The sequence below is a fragment of the Homarus americanus genome, unplaced genomic scaffold (genome assembly GCF_018991925.1).
Source record: "Homarus americanus isolate GMGI-L3 unplaced genomic scaffold, GMGI_Hamer_2.0 scaffold21914, whole genome shotgun sequence".
Taxonomy (NCBI): Eukaryota; Metazoa; Arthropoda; class Malacostraca; order Decapoda; family Nephropidae; genus Homarus; species Homarus americanus.
In genome coordinates, this window is record NW_024719665.1 from 284,902 (window position 1) to 298,731 (window position 13,830).

Sequence of the window (13,830 nt, forward strand, 5' to 3'; positions counted from 1 at the left end):
TTAAACAATGTCCTAAAGTTATTAGTCATCACTAGCCTATTCAGCATACAACATACATTATCCAAACAAATGGGTGCCACTTTTAGGCTGACTAATTGTTGGTCTGGTCATGCAACTCTGGTAATACCTGTAATATTCTAAAATTATTTATGCATACACCTACAGCTTTCTGAGGGCCAACATTATCATTATTTTGGCAATGGAAAGCAATACCACTGTAAATAAAATAGAGGTACTCTTGGTAATCTATAGACTCTAATCCAACTGTGCGTCCATATTTAGAGTATGTCACAGACACCACTAAACCAAGGCTTATACCATTTAAGTGACAGACTGGTGTAAGCACTAACATGGTGGCATCCATGACGTACAGTTAAATGCTGGACGGGGACCGACAAATTGATATGTGTAGAAAATGTCTACATATTTCATTATATATACAGTGAACCCTCAAAGATTTGAACCCAGTAAATCCTGATTTCGAAAAATTTTGACAAAACTTAGGGGTTCCAGAAGCTAAGAAGCGTTCCCAAAACAGAGCAAAGATCATCTTAGGTCCAGAGCGCGGGACACAGGTGCCCGAGGAGGTGGGAAAAATAAACAGAGTTGTCAATTGTTGTTTGTGGGAATATTATTTCATTCACTCTAGTAATGATACAATGTTTCTTATTATGTTTTCGTAGGTACCATATTTTACAGCACATTAGACGCACCGCCATATAAGATGCACCCCCAATTTTAGCAGGGAGCATTTAGGAAAAAACTAGTGTGTATTTTTCCCCTTAGCCATAGTTTTCTTAAAACAATATAAACAGTACCAGTAAATGTGAGGAAATAAAAATAATACCAATAATAAGTTACAAAAAAAAAAAAAATACTCTATTGCCAAACCAGTAAATAAAAGCCAAATGAAAGTTTAACGCAGTTGCCATTTGCATATACAGTACTACTGTACTGTACATCTGTACTCCCTGTTTACCATAATAACGGCAATGCTACCTCTGCTGATTCCCTAGCAACGCTCCCCCTCCCACCACCAACACCCCCCTGGCTGGGTGTTCGCCGAGGCCAGGGTTGAGGTAAGGCTGGGTGATCGGACGCAGACATTCCACCACCACAACACTCCGAGACTCACAGCACACGAGCATGGAAGGAATTTTTTACAAATCTTGACATGACATGAACCTGCATAACAAAATTTCATTCATAACATTGTTGGCACACATAACAATAGCAAGTTAGGGGTGAGGCACGAGAAACTTGGGCTGTTCTCGACGTGTTGATGGACTAAAAGTATCGTGTCGGAAATTAGCTCCAAATTACCACACACCATGATTAGGATGTTATAGATATTTATCATTCAGGTGAAAATAAAAAATAATCATATGCGTAACTAGTTGTAATATTGCTGACCTTTGTGCCATAACTCTCATAATCTGAGACATTATGAAATGAAATTTAAAAACTAAAAGCAGCAGCAGACAGGAAACAAGGCAAGTGACCAAGAAGTAGTCACTAATGACGACACACGGCCAGGCATCTACACTGAGGGTCGAGGTCTTCGGCAAAGTCGCTGCTCCGGACCAGACAAAAATTGTTTGGGTGATACCATGACTAATGTGAATTGCAACATTCCCAGCCAAAATACTCCAATGTAGTTTCTGATGCACCATTAAATATTGTTAACATGACTATATGAATTCCAAGTATGTGTGAAACCATAATATTCCCAGGGTTATTGTAATATCTATACATGTATAGGCCTCGCCTAGTCCACTGACCGCCCACTCCCTCTTGACGAAATTCGGCCGCCGGCCACCCTTTATATATGCTGCCCTGCTGATTCATGTGAAATACGAGGAATCACATCTAGTGGTTCCAAGCCAGTGTTTTGGGACCGGACAAAGTTGTTCATGATCCAATCTTAACATGTTATTATTATGTGTGGCAACAATGTTATGGATGCATTTGTTATGCAAGTTTATGCCATGTCAAAGTCCGTAATAAGTTCCTCCCTGTGCTCGTGTGCTATGAGTCTCGGAGTGTTGTGGTGGTGGAATGTGAACCTCACCATCTTAGTGCCTCTTTACCACACTGCTGAACTAGTCTGCGTCCGATCACCCGGCCTACCTCGACCCTAGCCTCGGCGAACGCCTAGCCAGGGGGGGTGTTGAAACTTTGGATTGTGACTGTACGTACATCTACCCAAAAATACGAATTGTAAAACAACTGCTTGGTCCAGTAGGCTGGTGGTTATAGAGACGAGTCTAACCTGGCCACAATGCTGCCAGTGATGTTAACAGAAGTAAATGTGAAAAGAAAGTTTTATGTAAATCTTCATTTGTATCAGGTATTTGTAGATTAAAATTCCTGTATACTGCAAGTATGGCATTAACAGATTGTAATGCTTGTAAGAGTTCAGAAATGGCTACTGCTTAGCTACCTTTAAATAGTTGGGTGTCTGCCGTATGGACGTTAATCGTCTCAGGTTATCGTCATCAGTACAGTACAGAGTAGTTATAGATTGACCGTTTATATTTATAATCATTATTTTTTAATTAATTAAAAATAATAATAATAATAATAATAATAATAATAATAATAATAATAATAATAATGTGTTTAAGGAAGCAATAACATAATTTTAATTCTGGAGTTGAGTTAGGTGGAATTCAGCCAAATGGGGGATTCATTAGCTTGCAGGAGACCACAACTTCACATGTAGGATGCAGGCGGATCTTTTTCGCATTTTTTCAGACAAAAAAGTGTCTTATTTGCCCTAAAATATGGTAAATACTGTACATGGTTTATATAATTTGTTTATTGCTGTGCCAATCACCATTTTCAAATTAGACTACAAGATATGTATTTCTCTCATGTGTATTTCGATTGTACGGCTGGCAACGGGAGTGAGTGAGTGACCGCGAGTTAAAGCGTTGTCTGCAGTTGTAACTTTCCTCCCTCCCTGCCATAATTCACTTGATTTACTGTGATTATTAGTGTTTATTGATATAATAGTGCTTAATAGGGATTAATCATGGCATTGTAGCCAGGTTAGACTCGTCACTGTAACCTCCAGGCTACTGGGCCAAGCTGTGAGGTGTCATGATTGTTTTTCAACTCGTATTTTCGGGTAGATGTACGTAACTTTCTTCATTTATTTTTACTCAGTTACAGGCACACACCATCCTACATACATACTGTAAAAAAAATTAAAAGAAATAATTGTCCCAAGGACGAACACGTACGGGAGCAGAGCTCAGACAGTAGGGGAGCATTACTAGGGAATCGGCGTCCCAGCTGGTCTTCGTTACTATGGTGAAGCAGGGAGTGTAAGCAAATGGTGACTGTTAAACTTTCATTTGACTTTTATTTACAGATCTGGCAATCGTGTATTTCTTGTTGTAACTTATTTATTGGTATTATTTTTATTTATTCCTCACATTTCCTGGTACTGCATATATTATTTTAAGAAAACTATGGCTACATGAGGAAAATACACACAAAAGCTTTTTCCTAAATACTCCCTGCCGTAAAATACGGTACTGTATTTTTTTTTATATATAATTATATACAGTATAGTTTTTATACATTTAGTATATTTGCTGTAAGATACGAACAATCGTATTTTTCAGACAGGTGGTCCCCCTTTTAGTCTGGTTCTTCGAGGGTTAACTGTACTACAGTACTGTATACAGTACCTATATATCAACAGTGTCATACAATATAAAGGTACTGCAATGAAATACTGTACAGCAATACAAAAAATTTTCTTAATCTAGATACTGCTGCCAAGGTGATAGCATTATAACATACTGTACTGTATTTCTACTACAGAGTAAGTCATCAAATGGGCCCAGACCTAACAGGGCCTGTCCTAAAATGCCAGAACCAAACCTAATCAATTAGGGCCTAAACCTGATTGTTAGGTTAGGTTAGAGCCTACCAGAACTACAGCCCATTACACAAGTCACCATAGAGTTTACTGGACATGATAAACGTTCCTCTACATCTCCAGTTGACACATACAGTACTAACAGTCTCCAATATCTGTGATAATCTGTCAACATTCCAAGAGTAAATTTCCAACACTATGCTCTAGAAATATATGTTTGAATCACCCTGACAGTAACCAGTAAAGTGAAGCCCCTAATAGTCAGTCAGTCTGGTGAACGTAAGTGATGCAATTCTTATGACACCAGTGAACGATTAACCAATGGCTAGACGGGGGGTAATGAAAACACCTTCCCTCCCACTCACCCAACCAAGTCAACATGTAAACATAATTCTTAGATAACAAGACTCGGTATTTGCTTTTTACATTACCCGAAGAATGTAACAGCCCCTTTCTTGCAACCTTATGAACAGTCGTTGAAATTATAAGAAAAAATAAATAAATAAATAAAAAACTTTTAAATGGGTAAAAAGCTGAAAATTCAAAAGATGTATTGAAAAATTTCTATGGTTCTGATTGTAAGCATGTATGCACAGGACACTGTACATAACACACATGCTCACAAAAACATATACATCAACAATTACTCAAATATACACTGTGTGTGTGTGTGTGTGTGTGTGTCATTGTGTGTAAATGTGATGTGTACTGAGTGTGCCTAAGTACGATTGCATAAACCATATTAAGTGAGTGAGAGTGAGTGAGTGACTGAGTGAGTGAATGAATGAGTAAGAGTGAGTGAATGAATGAGTAAGAGTGAGTAAATAGGTGAGTAAGAGTGTGGAGAAGGTGTACACACAAGAATCTTAAAGTACTAACAACACAGTAAAGACAAAAACCATGACAGAACAAGTCCTCCCTGTGGGCTATAGAACTTAAAAACAAATAAATTAATTAATTAATAAAAATATATAAATGCGATTAGGAACACCTTCCATCAAGAGTGATTGATTTGCATTGAAGGACAATACATTTAATATTCTCAGTACATAAACACACCTGTATAACTGAGAGCTTGTGTACAAAATAAACACGTACACAGGCACATGCACTGTTGCACACACACACACACTGACATATGTATCCACCCATAGGAAGTACGTACAATAGTTAACTATGGTACAAAATAACACAGAGTTGTACACCAACAAAAAGTACACAGGAATCCTTTAACAAAGTATAAAAATATGTTCCAACTACAGCTTGACTACCCTAGGGAAAATAAAAAGCACATTGTCTTAGGAAATGCATACAGGAACTTAGAGAGACAACTAATGGTCATACACTGCTTAAAGGCATCAGGTACACTGAGAGCCAATACCTTTTTAACACTTTACGGTGATATCCATAAACACAGGCTGCAAAAAGGAAAGAAAGAGACAGACAGATTGAATTTCACCTGCTGATCCAGAGTACAGTACATGTGATTACAGTACAGTACACGTATATACAGGCGTGCATAGTTTGTTCACTGTTGTCTAAGAGTGGTACACCAATAGGTCTCGGTCAGTTTACGTACGCAATCTTATTTCACCGTCCGGCACTGATATTACTGGCTATTGTATTGTATTATTATCATTTTCTATACAACTGATTTTTGTAGGACTAACCAAAAAAAAAAAAAAAATCCCTGACCAACTGTTTTTACCATAGTTTGGTTAAGTTGTATCATGTCAGAGGGTAGGTTAAGTTGTATTATGTCAGGAGGTAGGTTAAGTTACATCATGTCAGGGAGGTTGGTTAAGTTGTATCATATCAGGGAGGTTGGTTAAGTTGTATCATGTCAGGGGGTTGGTTAAGTTGTATTATGTCACGGGGTAGGTCAAGTTGTATTATGTCAGGAGGTAGGTTAAGTTGCATCATGTCAGGGAGGTTGGTTAAGTTGTATCATGTCAGTCAGGGAGGTTGTTGTGTGTAGTTAGTTGCATCATGTCAGGGAGGTTGGTTAAGTTGGTCAAGTTAAATTGTATTATGTCATGTAGGTTGTTGTATTATGTCACGGGTAGGTTAAGTTGTATTATGTCAGGTTAAGTTGCATCAGGTTGGTTAAGTTGTATCATGTCATGTCAGGTTAAGTTGTATTATGTCAGGAGGTAGGTTAAGTTGCATCATGTCAGGGAGGTTGGTTAAGTTGTATCATGTCAGGGAGGTTGGTTAAGTTGTATCATGTCAGGGGGGTAGGTTAAATTGTATTATGTCAGGGGGTTGGTTAAGTTGTATTATGTCACGGGGTAGGTTAAGTTGTATTATGTCAGGAGGTAGGTTAAGTTGCATCATGTCAGGGAGGTTGGTTAAGTTGTATCATGTCAGGGGAGTAGGTTAAGTTGTACGGTGATCCCTCGGTTAACGAGATTTTGGTTAAAGAATTACCTTCCATAAGATTCTTAACTTCGGTTAACGAGCATTCCCTCGATTAACGAATTCCTTACGAGCGCCTCTCAACATGTTTTCGCTTGCACACTAGCTGTCGTATTAGTCCGCCAATACAGTAATCGGTTCAAGGGCTTAAATTCCTTACTATTTTAGTAAATATTAAGAAGTTTGTACTATACACTAATTTTAAGTCTTCTTTTAAATTTTTAGTCATTTTAACAATTATTTAACATAATTTCAGTACAGGGAAACTAGTTTTTAGCGCGCCAAACAGCCTGTCAACACACCAATCAGGCGTCAGTCTCTGTGTCTTTTTAGTGGAGGTAACATCTTGCTTCAGACTCTCTTCAACATAAACTTTTTTTTCTGTGTTTTCAGTCAAATTATTGGTCATTTTGAAATTTATTTTACATATTGATGATATATAGCGCAGTGCAGTGTAAATTTAAAGAAAATATTCTTTATTTACAGCAATTAAACTTAAAATATCACGTGTTGAAATTGTTTTTGAATCCAGCATGGGTCCCAAGAAATCTAGAAAAGCGATTTCAATTCAGGTGAAACAAGAAATAATTAGAAAACATGAAGAAGGCATTAGAACAAATGTGCTTAGCAAAGAATATGGCATGTCGACATCAATTGTAGACAATTCTTGCACAGAAAGACAAATGTAAGGAAGTGAAAGTGAGAGACAAATCTACCAGAGTGTTCAAAGGTAGATCCCTAATAGCAGAAACAGAGAGGATACTTCTCATTTGGATTAGGGAAAAACAGATGAAAGGTGATTCAGCGTCGACCGAATTTATTTGTGAAAGAGCCAGGGAAATATATGAACATTTAAAGGTAGATCAACTTGGTTCTTCAGGCACAGACTTTGAAGATTTTAGGGCCAGCAAGGGCTGGTTCGAAAAATTTAAGAAAAGAAGTGACATATTTAGTGTTGTTAGGCATGGTGAGGCTGCCAGTGCTGATAAGGAAGGGGCAGCAAAGTTTTTAGTGGAATTTAAAGAACTGGCGGATACAGAAAATTATCTTCCACAACAAGTGTTCAATGTGGACGAAACTGGGCTGTTCTGGAAAAAGATGCCCAAAAGAACATTCATCACTGGAGATGAAGCCTCTTTACCTGGGCATAAACCCATGAAAGACCGTCTCACTCTATTGCTTGGTGCCAATGCTTCAGGGGATTTCCGACTGAAGCCTATGCTTGTCTACCACTCTGAGAACCCCAGGGTGTTCAAGGAACAAAAAGTGGTAAGAAGACGGCTTGGAGTTTATTGGAAGTCCAACCGTAAGGCATGGGTGACAAGACAGCTCTTTAATTAATGGGCTGTTGAGGTGTTTTGCCCTTCTGTGAAGAGCTACCTAACCACCAATAAACTCCCTTTAAAGGCTCTTCTCCTTATGGATAATGCCCCTGGTCATGACCCTCAACTTGCCAGAAGTTTGGAGTCTCAATTTGACTTTGTCAAAGTGTTGTTTTTGCCTCCCAACACAACATCAATCATACAGCCAATGGACCAGAATGTGATCAGCAACTTTAAGAAGCTGTACAAGAAGAAAATGTTCAGGAGGTGTCATCAGGCAACTTCCACTGATCCTGAACTAATGCTGGCACAGTTCTGGAAGACACAGTTTAACATCCTGGAGGCTGTAAAATTGATTGTGTCCTAATGGCAAGAAGTCTCCACTAGAACCCTCAAGTCTTCATGGAAAGCACTGTGGCCATCAGTAGTCCATGATTGAAGACTTGCAGCAACTGGATGAGATGTTAGAGGCTGACAGTGGTGAGGAGGAAATGGAAAGTGATGACCATATGTCAACTTCAGAGTTGAAAGATGTTGTTCACCACTGGGAGAAGTTCAGGAATCTGGTTTCAAGGCACCCAGATGTGGAAAGGTCTGAACTAGCTTTGTGTCATGTTGAGGACACAGTGGTCTCCTTCTTCAAACATCAGTTAATGATGAGGAGGAGAGATGCCCCACAGATAAAAATTGACAGTTTCTTCAGTAAAAGGCAACGGGAACAAGATGCTAGCCCTCAGCCTTCCACTTCAAGAAAGAGAGAGGATGTTCCTGGTGGAGAATCTGTAAGTCCAGAGGCTCCTGACATTTTCATGGAAGGTAACTCACCTTCCAAGAAGCAGTAAAATGCTTCTCCTCCACCTCCACTTCCTTCTCTTCTCCCTTCTCCTCCTCCACCTCCCACTTCAAATTCACATCATCATCATCATCCAGGAGCCTTTTATATACACACCTCAAAGTAAGTGTACTTTACTACTGTTTTTGTTGACTTTAGGCAATTTTCGGTGGGCTGGAACCAATTACCCAAAAACCCATTGAAACAATGGTTTCGGTTAACGAGTTTTTCAGTTAACGAGCAACCTTCTGGAACGGATTGTGCTCGTTAACCGAGGGACCACTGTAATCTAATCCATCTTATATGAAAGACTGCTTACTTGATGTTAAATGTCAACACAGTACAGTACAGTACAGTACAGTACAGTACAGTACAGTACAGTACAGTACAAGGTATGTGACTGCCAATAAAATTACTTAGAATAGCATCTCATATTAGTTATTCAGGGTTCTGCCATGAAAACTTTTGTAAGTACAGTACTATAGTGGCCATTTACACTTACAGTATTCCTCTACTTGACATGATCAACTTGTGCAGTATTATAATAATTTTGAAAATTTATAAAATAATGAATAAAGATGAGAAATATGTTGAGAGTGAAGTTGTAGGAGAGATACATGGATGGAAATTACACAGCCTTGGTACAGATATTTTTAACGTTTTGGATGATAAGTCGGCAAATACGATTCACAGTAAATGATAGAACGGTAAATATAGGTAGAGGTAGACCACGGGGCATATGGGTCGAGCCAGTAACTACACTGGCAAGAGTTACGGTATGACTGACCAAATACTGGACTGAGTTGGTAACTAGTCTTTCAGGGCGAGAGTTTTCTTTGGAATAAACCAGAGGAGTAACTAGTTGTTTTGTTTCCCTGGTGTCATAATGGATGGGTTATTTATTCTGCTAAAGGAGTGAACATAGAGTGAGGAAAAGAGAGAAGAATCTTGGACAAATGTGAAGAAGTGAATGATGACCAAAGGCTTGCAGATGGATATATCTCATTACTTAGACTGATCTAGGATTTTTTAAGGGAGTTGGATGGTTACCAAACGTTTCTTGCCAAATACTGTAAAGACCAATGAGAATCAGGAATAACTTCTATTAGCAAAAAAGTTATTAAATCTTAATTTTAATAATAAAAAAGTGTGTACTGAATGGTTGCTATAGCGACATTATTGTTACAACAAAGTGGGTTTTTTTATTTTTTATTCAAGGATGGTGGAACATGGAGAAGGGGGGCAGGGGAGCATCATACAGTACTGTATATTGTACTTGCCTTGACAATGGGGAAGCATTTAAAGTAAACCCTGAGAGGGCCACTATTCATACACTTAAGTTTATATTATACTGTAACTTGGTTTAAATTTTGAAAACAATTCTTGGTGCTGGTGGTTCCTCATCCTATACAATATAAAGACTAACTCAAATCTTCAGGTGACAGAATCATATCCTGTGCCAGTAATGGTTTAAAACAGGTATTAATTTGACATAAACTCAGGTATGGCAAAGGGCAGCACATTCTTTAGAAGGAAGGAGGAAACTAATGACCAAAAGTTGGCCATAAAAGCATTAAATTGGGACTATTAGTGACTAACACCCACAAACTGAGCTGTGTTAACTGTATAGCATATACTGTATATACTCGTCTATAACCCCCCCTCGTTTATAGGTCGACCCTGATTTTTTGACCAAGAAATCGTTAATTTACAATATTCCTCGTTTATAGTTCGACCCACGTTTTCGAGGGTAATGGAACAACAAAACCTTCACTAAAAATGCTCTACGTCCTATAAACTGAGGCTCGCCGTGCATGAAACACGAGTGCCGAAGGCAAATTGTTTACCATTTATTATTACGACACTTTACACTGAAACGCGGGTAGTTTCAACAAAAATATTGTATATTTCCATTCAAGTATTTATTCAAGTCAATTAGGAGGGAATATTATTGTAATGCAACAGTTCTTTAACTAAACCATTTGAAAAGCGATTACGGTAACATCTTTTGAACGAAAGAAAGCGAAAGTCATTGTTTTCGTCACGATTTTATCCCACTTTCCACTGTAATACGTACGTAATTTCAGTAAAAATATTACATTTCCGTGAATGTATTATATCAAGCACAGTATGAATAGAATATCATCGTAATATAACAGAATTTTAACCGAAAACTATTAAAAAAACGAGTAACATTTCAAGAACAGAAGCTTAGGTAAAGTCTTTTGTTTTCGTCATGTATTTTATCCTATTTTACATTGAAATACATCACGTTTCAGCAAAACTACTATTTATTTCCGAGAATATATTCATTCAGGAGCAGTTTAGGTAAAATATAAGTGTGATGTAATAGTTTTTTAACTGAAAACGATTCGAAAAACACGTACCCTCTAGCCCTGTTCAAGGAGAGGACTGGGAGAAGCTGTTTGGTGCTGCAGATGATGACAAGGAAAATGATTTTGATGGATTTTAATGAAAATATTCAGAAATATGGTATCGTAGTATTTATTCAAGTCACTTAGGATAGAATATTATCGTAATACAACAGTTTTTTAACTGAAAACCATTCGAAAAGCGATTACGGTAACATCTTTTGAACGAAAGAAAGCGAAAGTCATTGTTTTGTCACGATTTTATCCCACTTTCCACTGTAATACGTACGTCATTTCAGCAAAAATATTACATTTCCGTGAATGTAGTATATCAAGCACAGTATGAATAGAATATCATTGTAATATAACAATATTTTAACCAAAAACTATTAAAAAAACGAGTAACTTCTCTTGATCATCGGAAGGTTAGGTAAAATCTTTTGTTTTCGTCATGTATTTTATCCTATTTTACATTGAAATACATCACATTTCAGCAAAACTACTATTTATTTCCGAGAATATATTCATTCAGGCACAGTTAAGGTAAAATATACATGTGCTGTAACAGTTTTTTAACTGAAAACGATTCGAAAAACACGTGTACCGTCTAGCTGATACAGCTGGTGGTGCGTGATGCGTTGTTGTAAACAATAGGAGGTTGAAGTAGATTACCGGGTATTATATTAAGTGTGAAATATCGAAAAGGTTTTTAATACCGGTATTTTTTGTAGATCAATGAGAACTGTGATACAGTATATGATATGATAAGTTAGCCTGTGCTAAGAACTTCAACATAGACTACTGAAAGCACGTTGTAAGGTAATTTAGCCTATTGTAAGTTGGTGAGCTTCATTTACTGAAGGAACTGCACAACTTTTCATTACTAATTGGTACATATTTTACGTTTCCATTGTTTACTGGCAGTAAATGGTAAATATTTTTCATGTCTGAAGCTAAAAGTTGCTCCTCGCCCTTCCCATCATGCACGGGTTCAACCTAACAAAACTATTACACATGTATAGGACGACCCCCAATTTTTTGCCTAAAAATTTGGTCTTAAAAACTCGAACTATACACGAGTATATACGGTAGTAATTAACTTAGGTCAAACTGGTAGTTTGATCATTAAGAGCATGGAGGACCTCCCAAAACTTGCTCTTGGTAAATTATAAGTCTGACTATGATTGTACGTACAGTAATTATCATTATTTTTTGGGATATTTTTTCCCTATTCAGCAGCATGGGTAAAATAAAATTATATCTATTACCCGGTCTTTACACAAGGATAAATGGTAATTTACATTTTGATCACATTTTGAGACAATCAAGTCTGTGATTACTTAATGTTCTTGTTCCTATACTGTTGTAATTTATCAATCAGTGAGAAATAAAACTCGTTAAATCCTCATTGATGTACCACTGAAGGCCCACATCACATTTTGCAATTCAAATATTGACAAGACAAGACAAGAGAATTTACAATAAAGAATAGTGTACTAGTATACTAAATAAAATGGGAAGTGACAACAGAGTCTGGCTTACAATTTATTTTTGTTAGAGACCTGGTATGCCAAAAGACTTCGCACAAAATAAACAGCTGTTATACACACAAAACAAATTTTGTCATGGTATGCAAGTACAGTGACTGCAGCAAGAGAGAAGGAATACAAACCAAAGCTAAGATCATTCGGTTAGGTGAGGTTTGTACTTGCAGTCATAAGTGATTATTTTATATATTGTATAGGCATTGCCAATCTGACTTTCTAACAACTATAAAGTGAGAGGTGGACCATCAGTCTACACAACCTACTAAAACAAGCTACATGAGCCTTGGTCTACACTATTCACCAAGACTGTCCCCTAACACTGTTCAGTCCCCTTTGAAGGCTTCTACTGAGGTGAATAAAAACACAATGAGTTGGTAACTAACAAACCAAAGGTTGGTGTTGATTATGACGTCACAATGACCTCTACATAGAAACACACGTGTGTGTGTGTGTGTGTGTGTGTGTTGCGTGTGTGTGTGTGTGTGTGTGTGTGTGTGTGTGTGTGTGTGTGTGTGTGTGTGTGTGTGTGTGTGTGTGTGTGTGTGTGTGTGTGTGTGTGTGTGGTGTGTGTGTGGTGTGGTGTGGTGTGGTGTGTGTGGTGTGGTGTGGTGTGGTGTGGTGTGGTGTGTGTGTGTGTGTGTGTGTGTGTGTGTGTGTGTGTGTGTTCTGTGTGTGTTCTGTGTGTGTGTGTGTGTGTGTGTGTGTGTGTGCAAAGAACAACTAGGGCAATACTGTGACATAGATCACAAGGGGCAAAATATTATAAGAAAGACTAACACCAAAATGTGCAGGTCAATGGTAAATGTAACACAAACACTTCAACTACTGTATATGCAATTTTTCTTTTGGTTCATACTAAGTACTGTACCTATTTGGCCCCCTGGATCATGAGGGTGAGGGGACTGTGGCAATACAAACTGGTGGCAGTGAGGAGTAACTCGGTGTCAACTCTAACAGAAACTAAACATGAATGGAAGAAACATCATAATACCGGTAATTAATCTTTACGAACAAAAAATGCAAATCAAGATATGTGGTGAATTTGTATTCATAATGGTTTATATTTAGCAACTATCACATTTTATACGATTACTGTACAGACATACGTTAAGCAGACATTCTAATTTATAGAGCGAATACTTACCTTATGATCCCCCATTGTGGTGTTTAAGCCAATGAGGTTGTACGTCACCTTTCCTCCACTCTGAAAAATATAAAACAGCACATGAAGTTTGACTATGGGGTATATTCTTTTCATCACTATTCTCTAGTCTTTTCCAAAAGCCATTTCTTATCATTAAGTTATTGTAGGTTTATGGTCTAGCAAACTAGAATTCCCAGTTGTTCAATTATCTTTATTTTTCTTTCACTCTTGTATGGGGTGGACAATAGAGGTAAGAGTAAGGATGTAAATACTAAGACAGAGAGGTGCAAGACAAGCATA

The 13,830-nt window shown here is 37.7% G+C and overlaps 1 protein-coding gene across 6 annotated transcripts in view; it reads right to left on the minus strand.

The window, feature by feature from the left end:
• Positions 1–13,830, minus strand: part of LOC121860177 (inositol polyphosphate-5-phosphatase A-like) — a 65,250-nt gene that overhangs the window by 16,638 nt on the left and 34,782 nt on the right. For 4 of the 6 annotated variants that reach the window (XM_042357235.1, XM_042357237.1, XM_042357236.1 and 1 more), the window contains exon 12: positions 13,531–13,590. In XM_042357235.1, coding sequence (XP_042213169.1) covers positions 13,531–13,590 — 60 coding nt within the window. Of the gene's footprint in view, positions 1–5,276; positions 5,314–13,530; positions 13,591–13,830 lie in introns of all 6 variants that reach the window. The other 2 variants (XM_042357239.1, XM_042357238.1) reach the window with 1 other exon arrangement.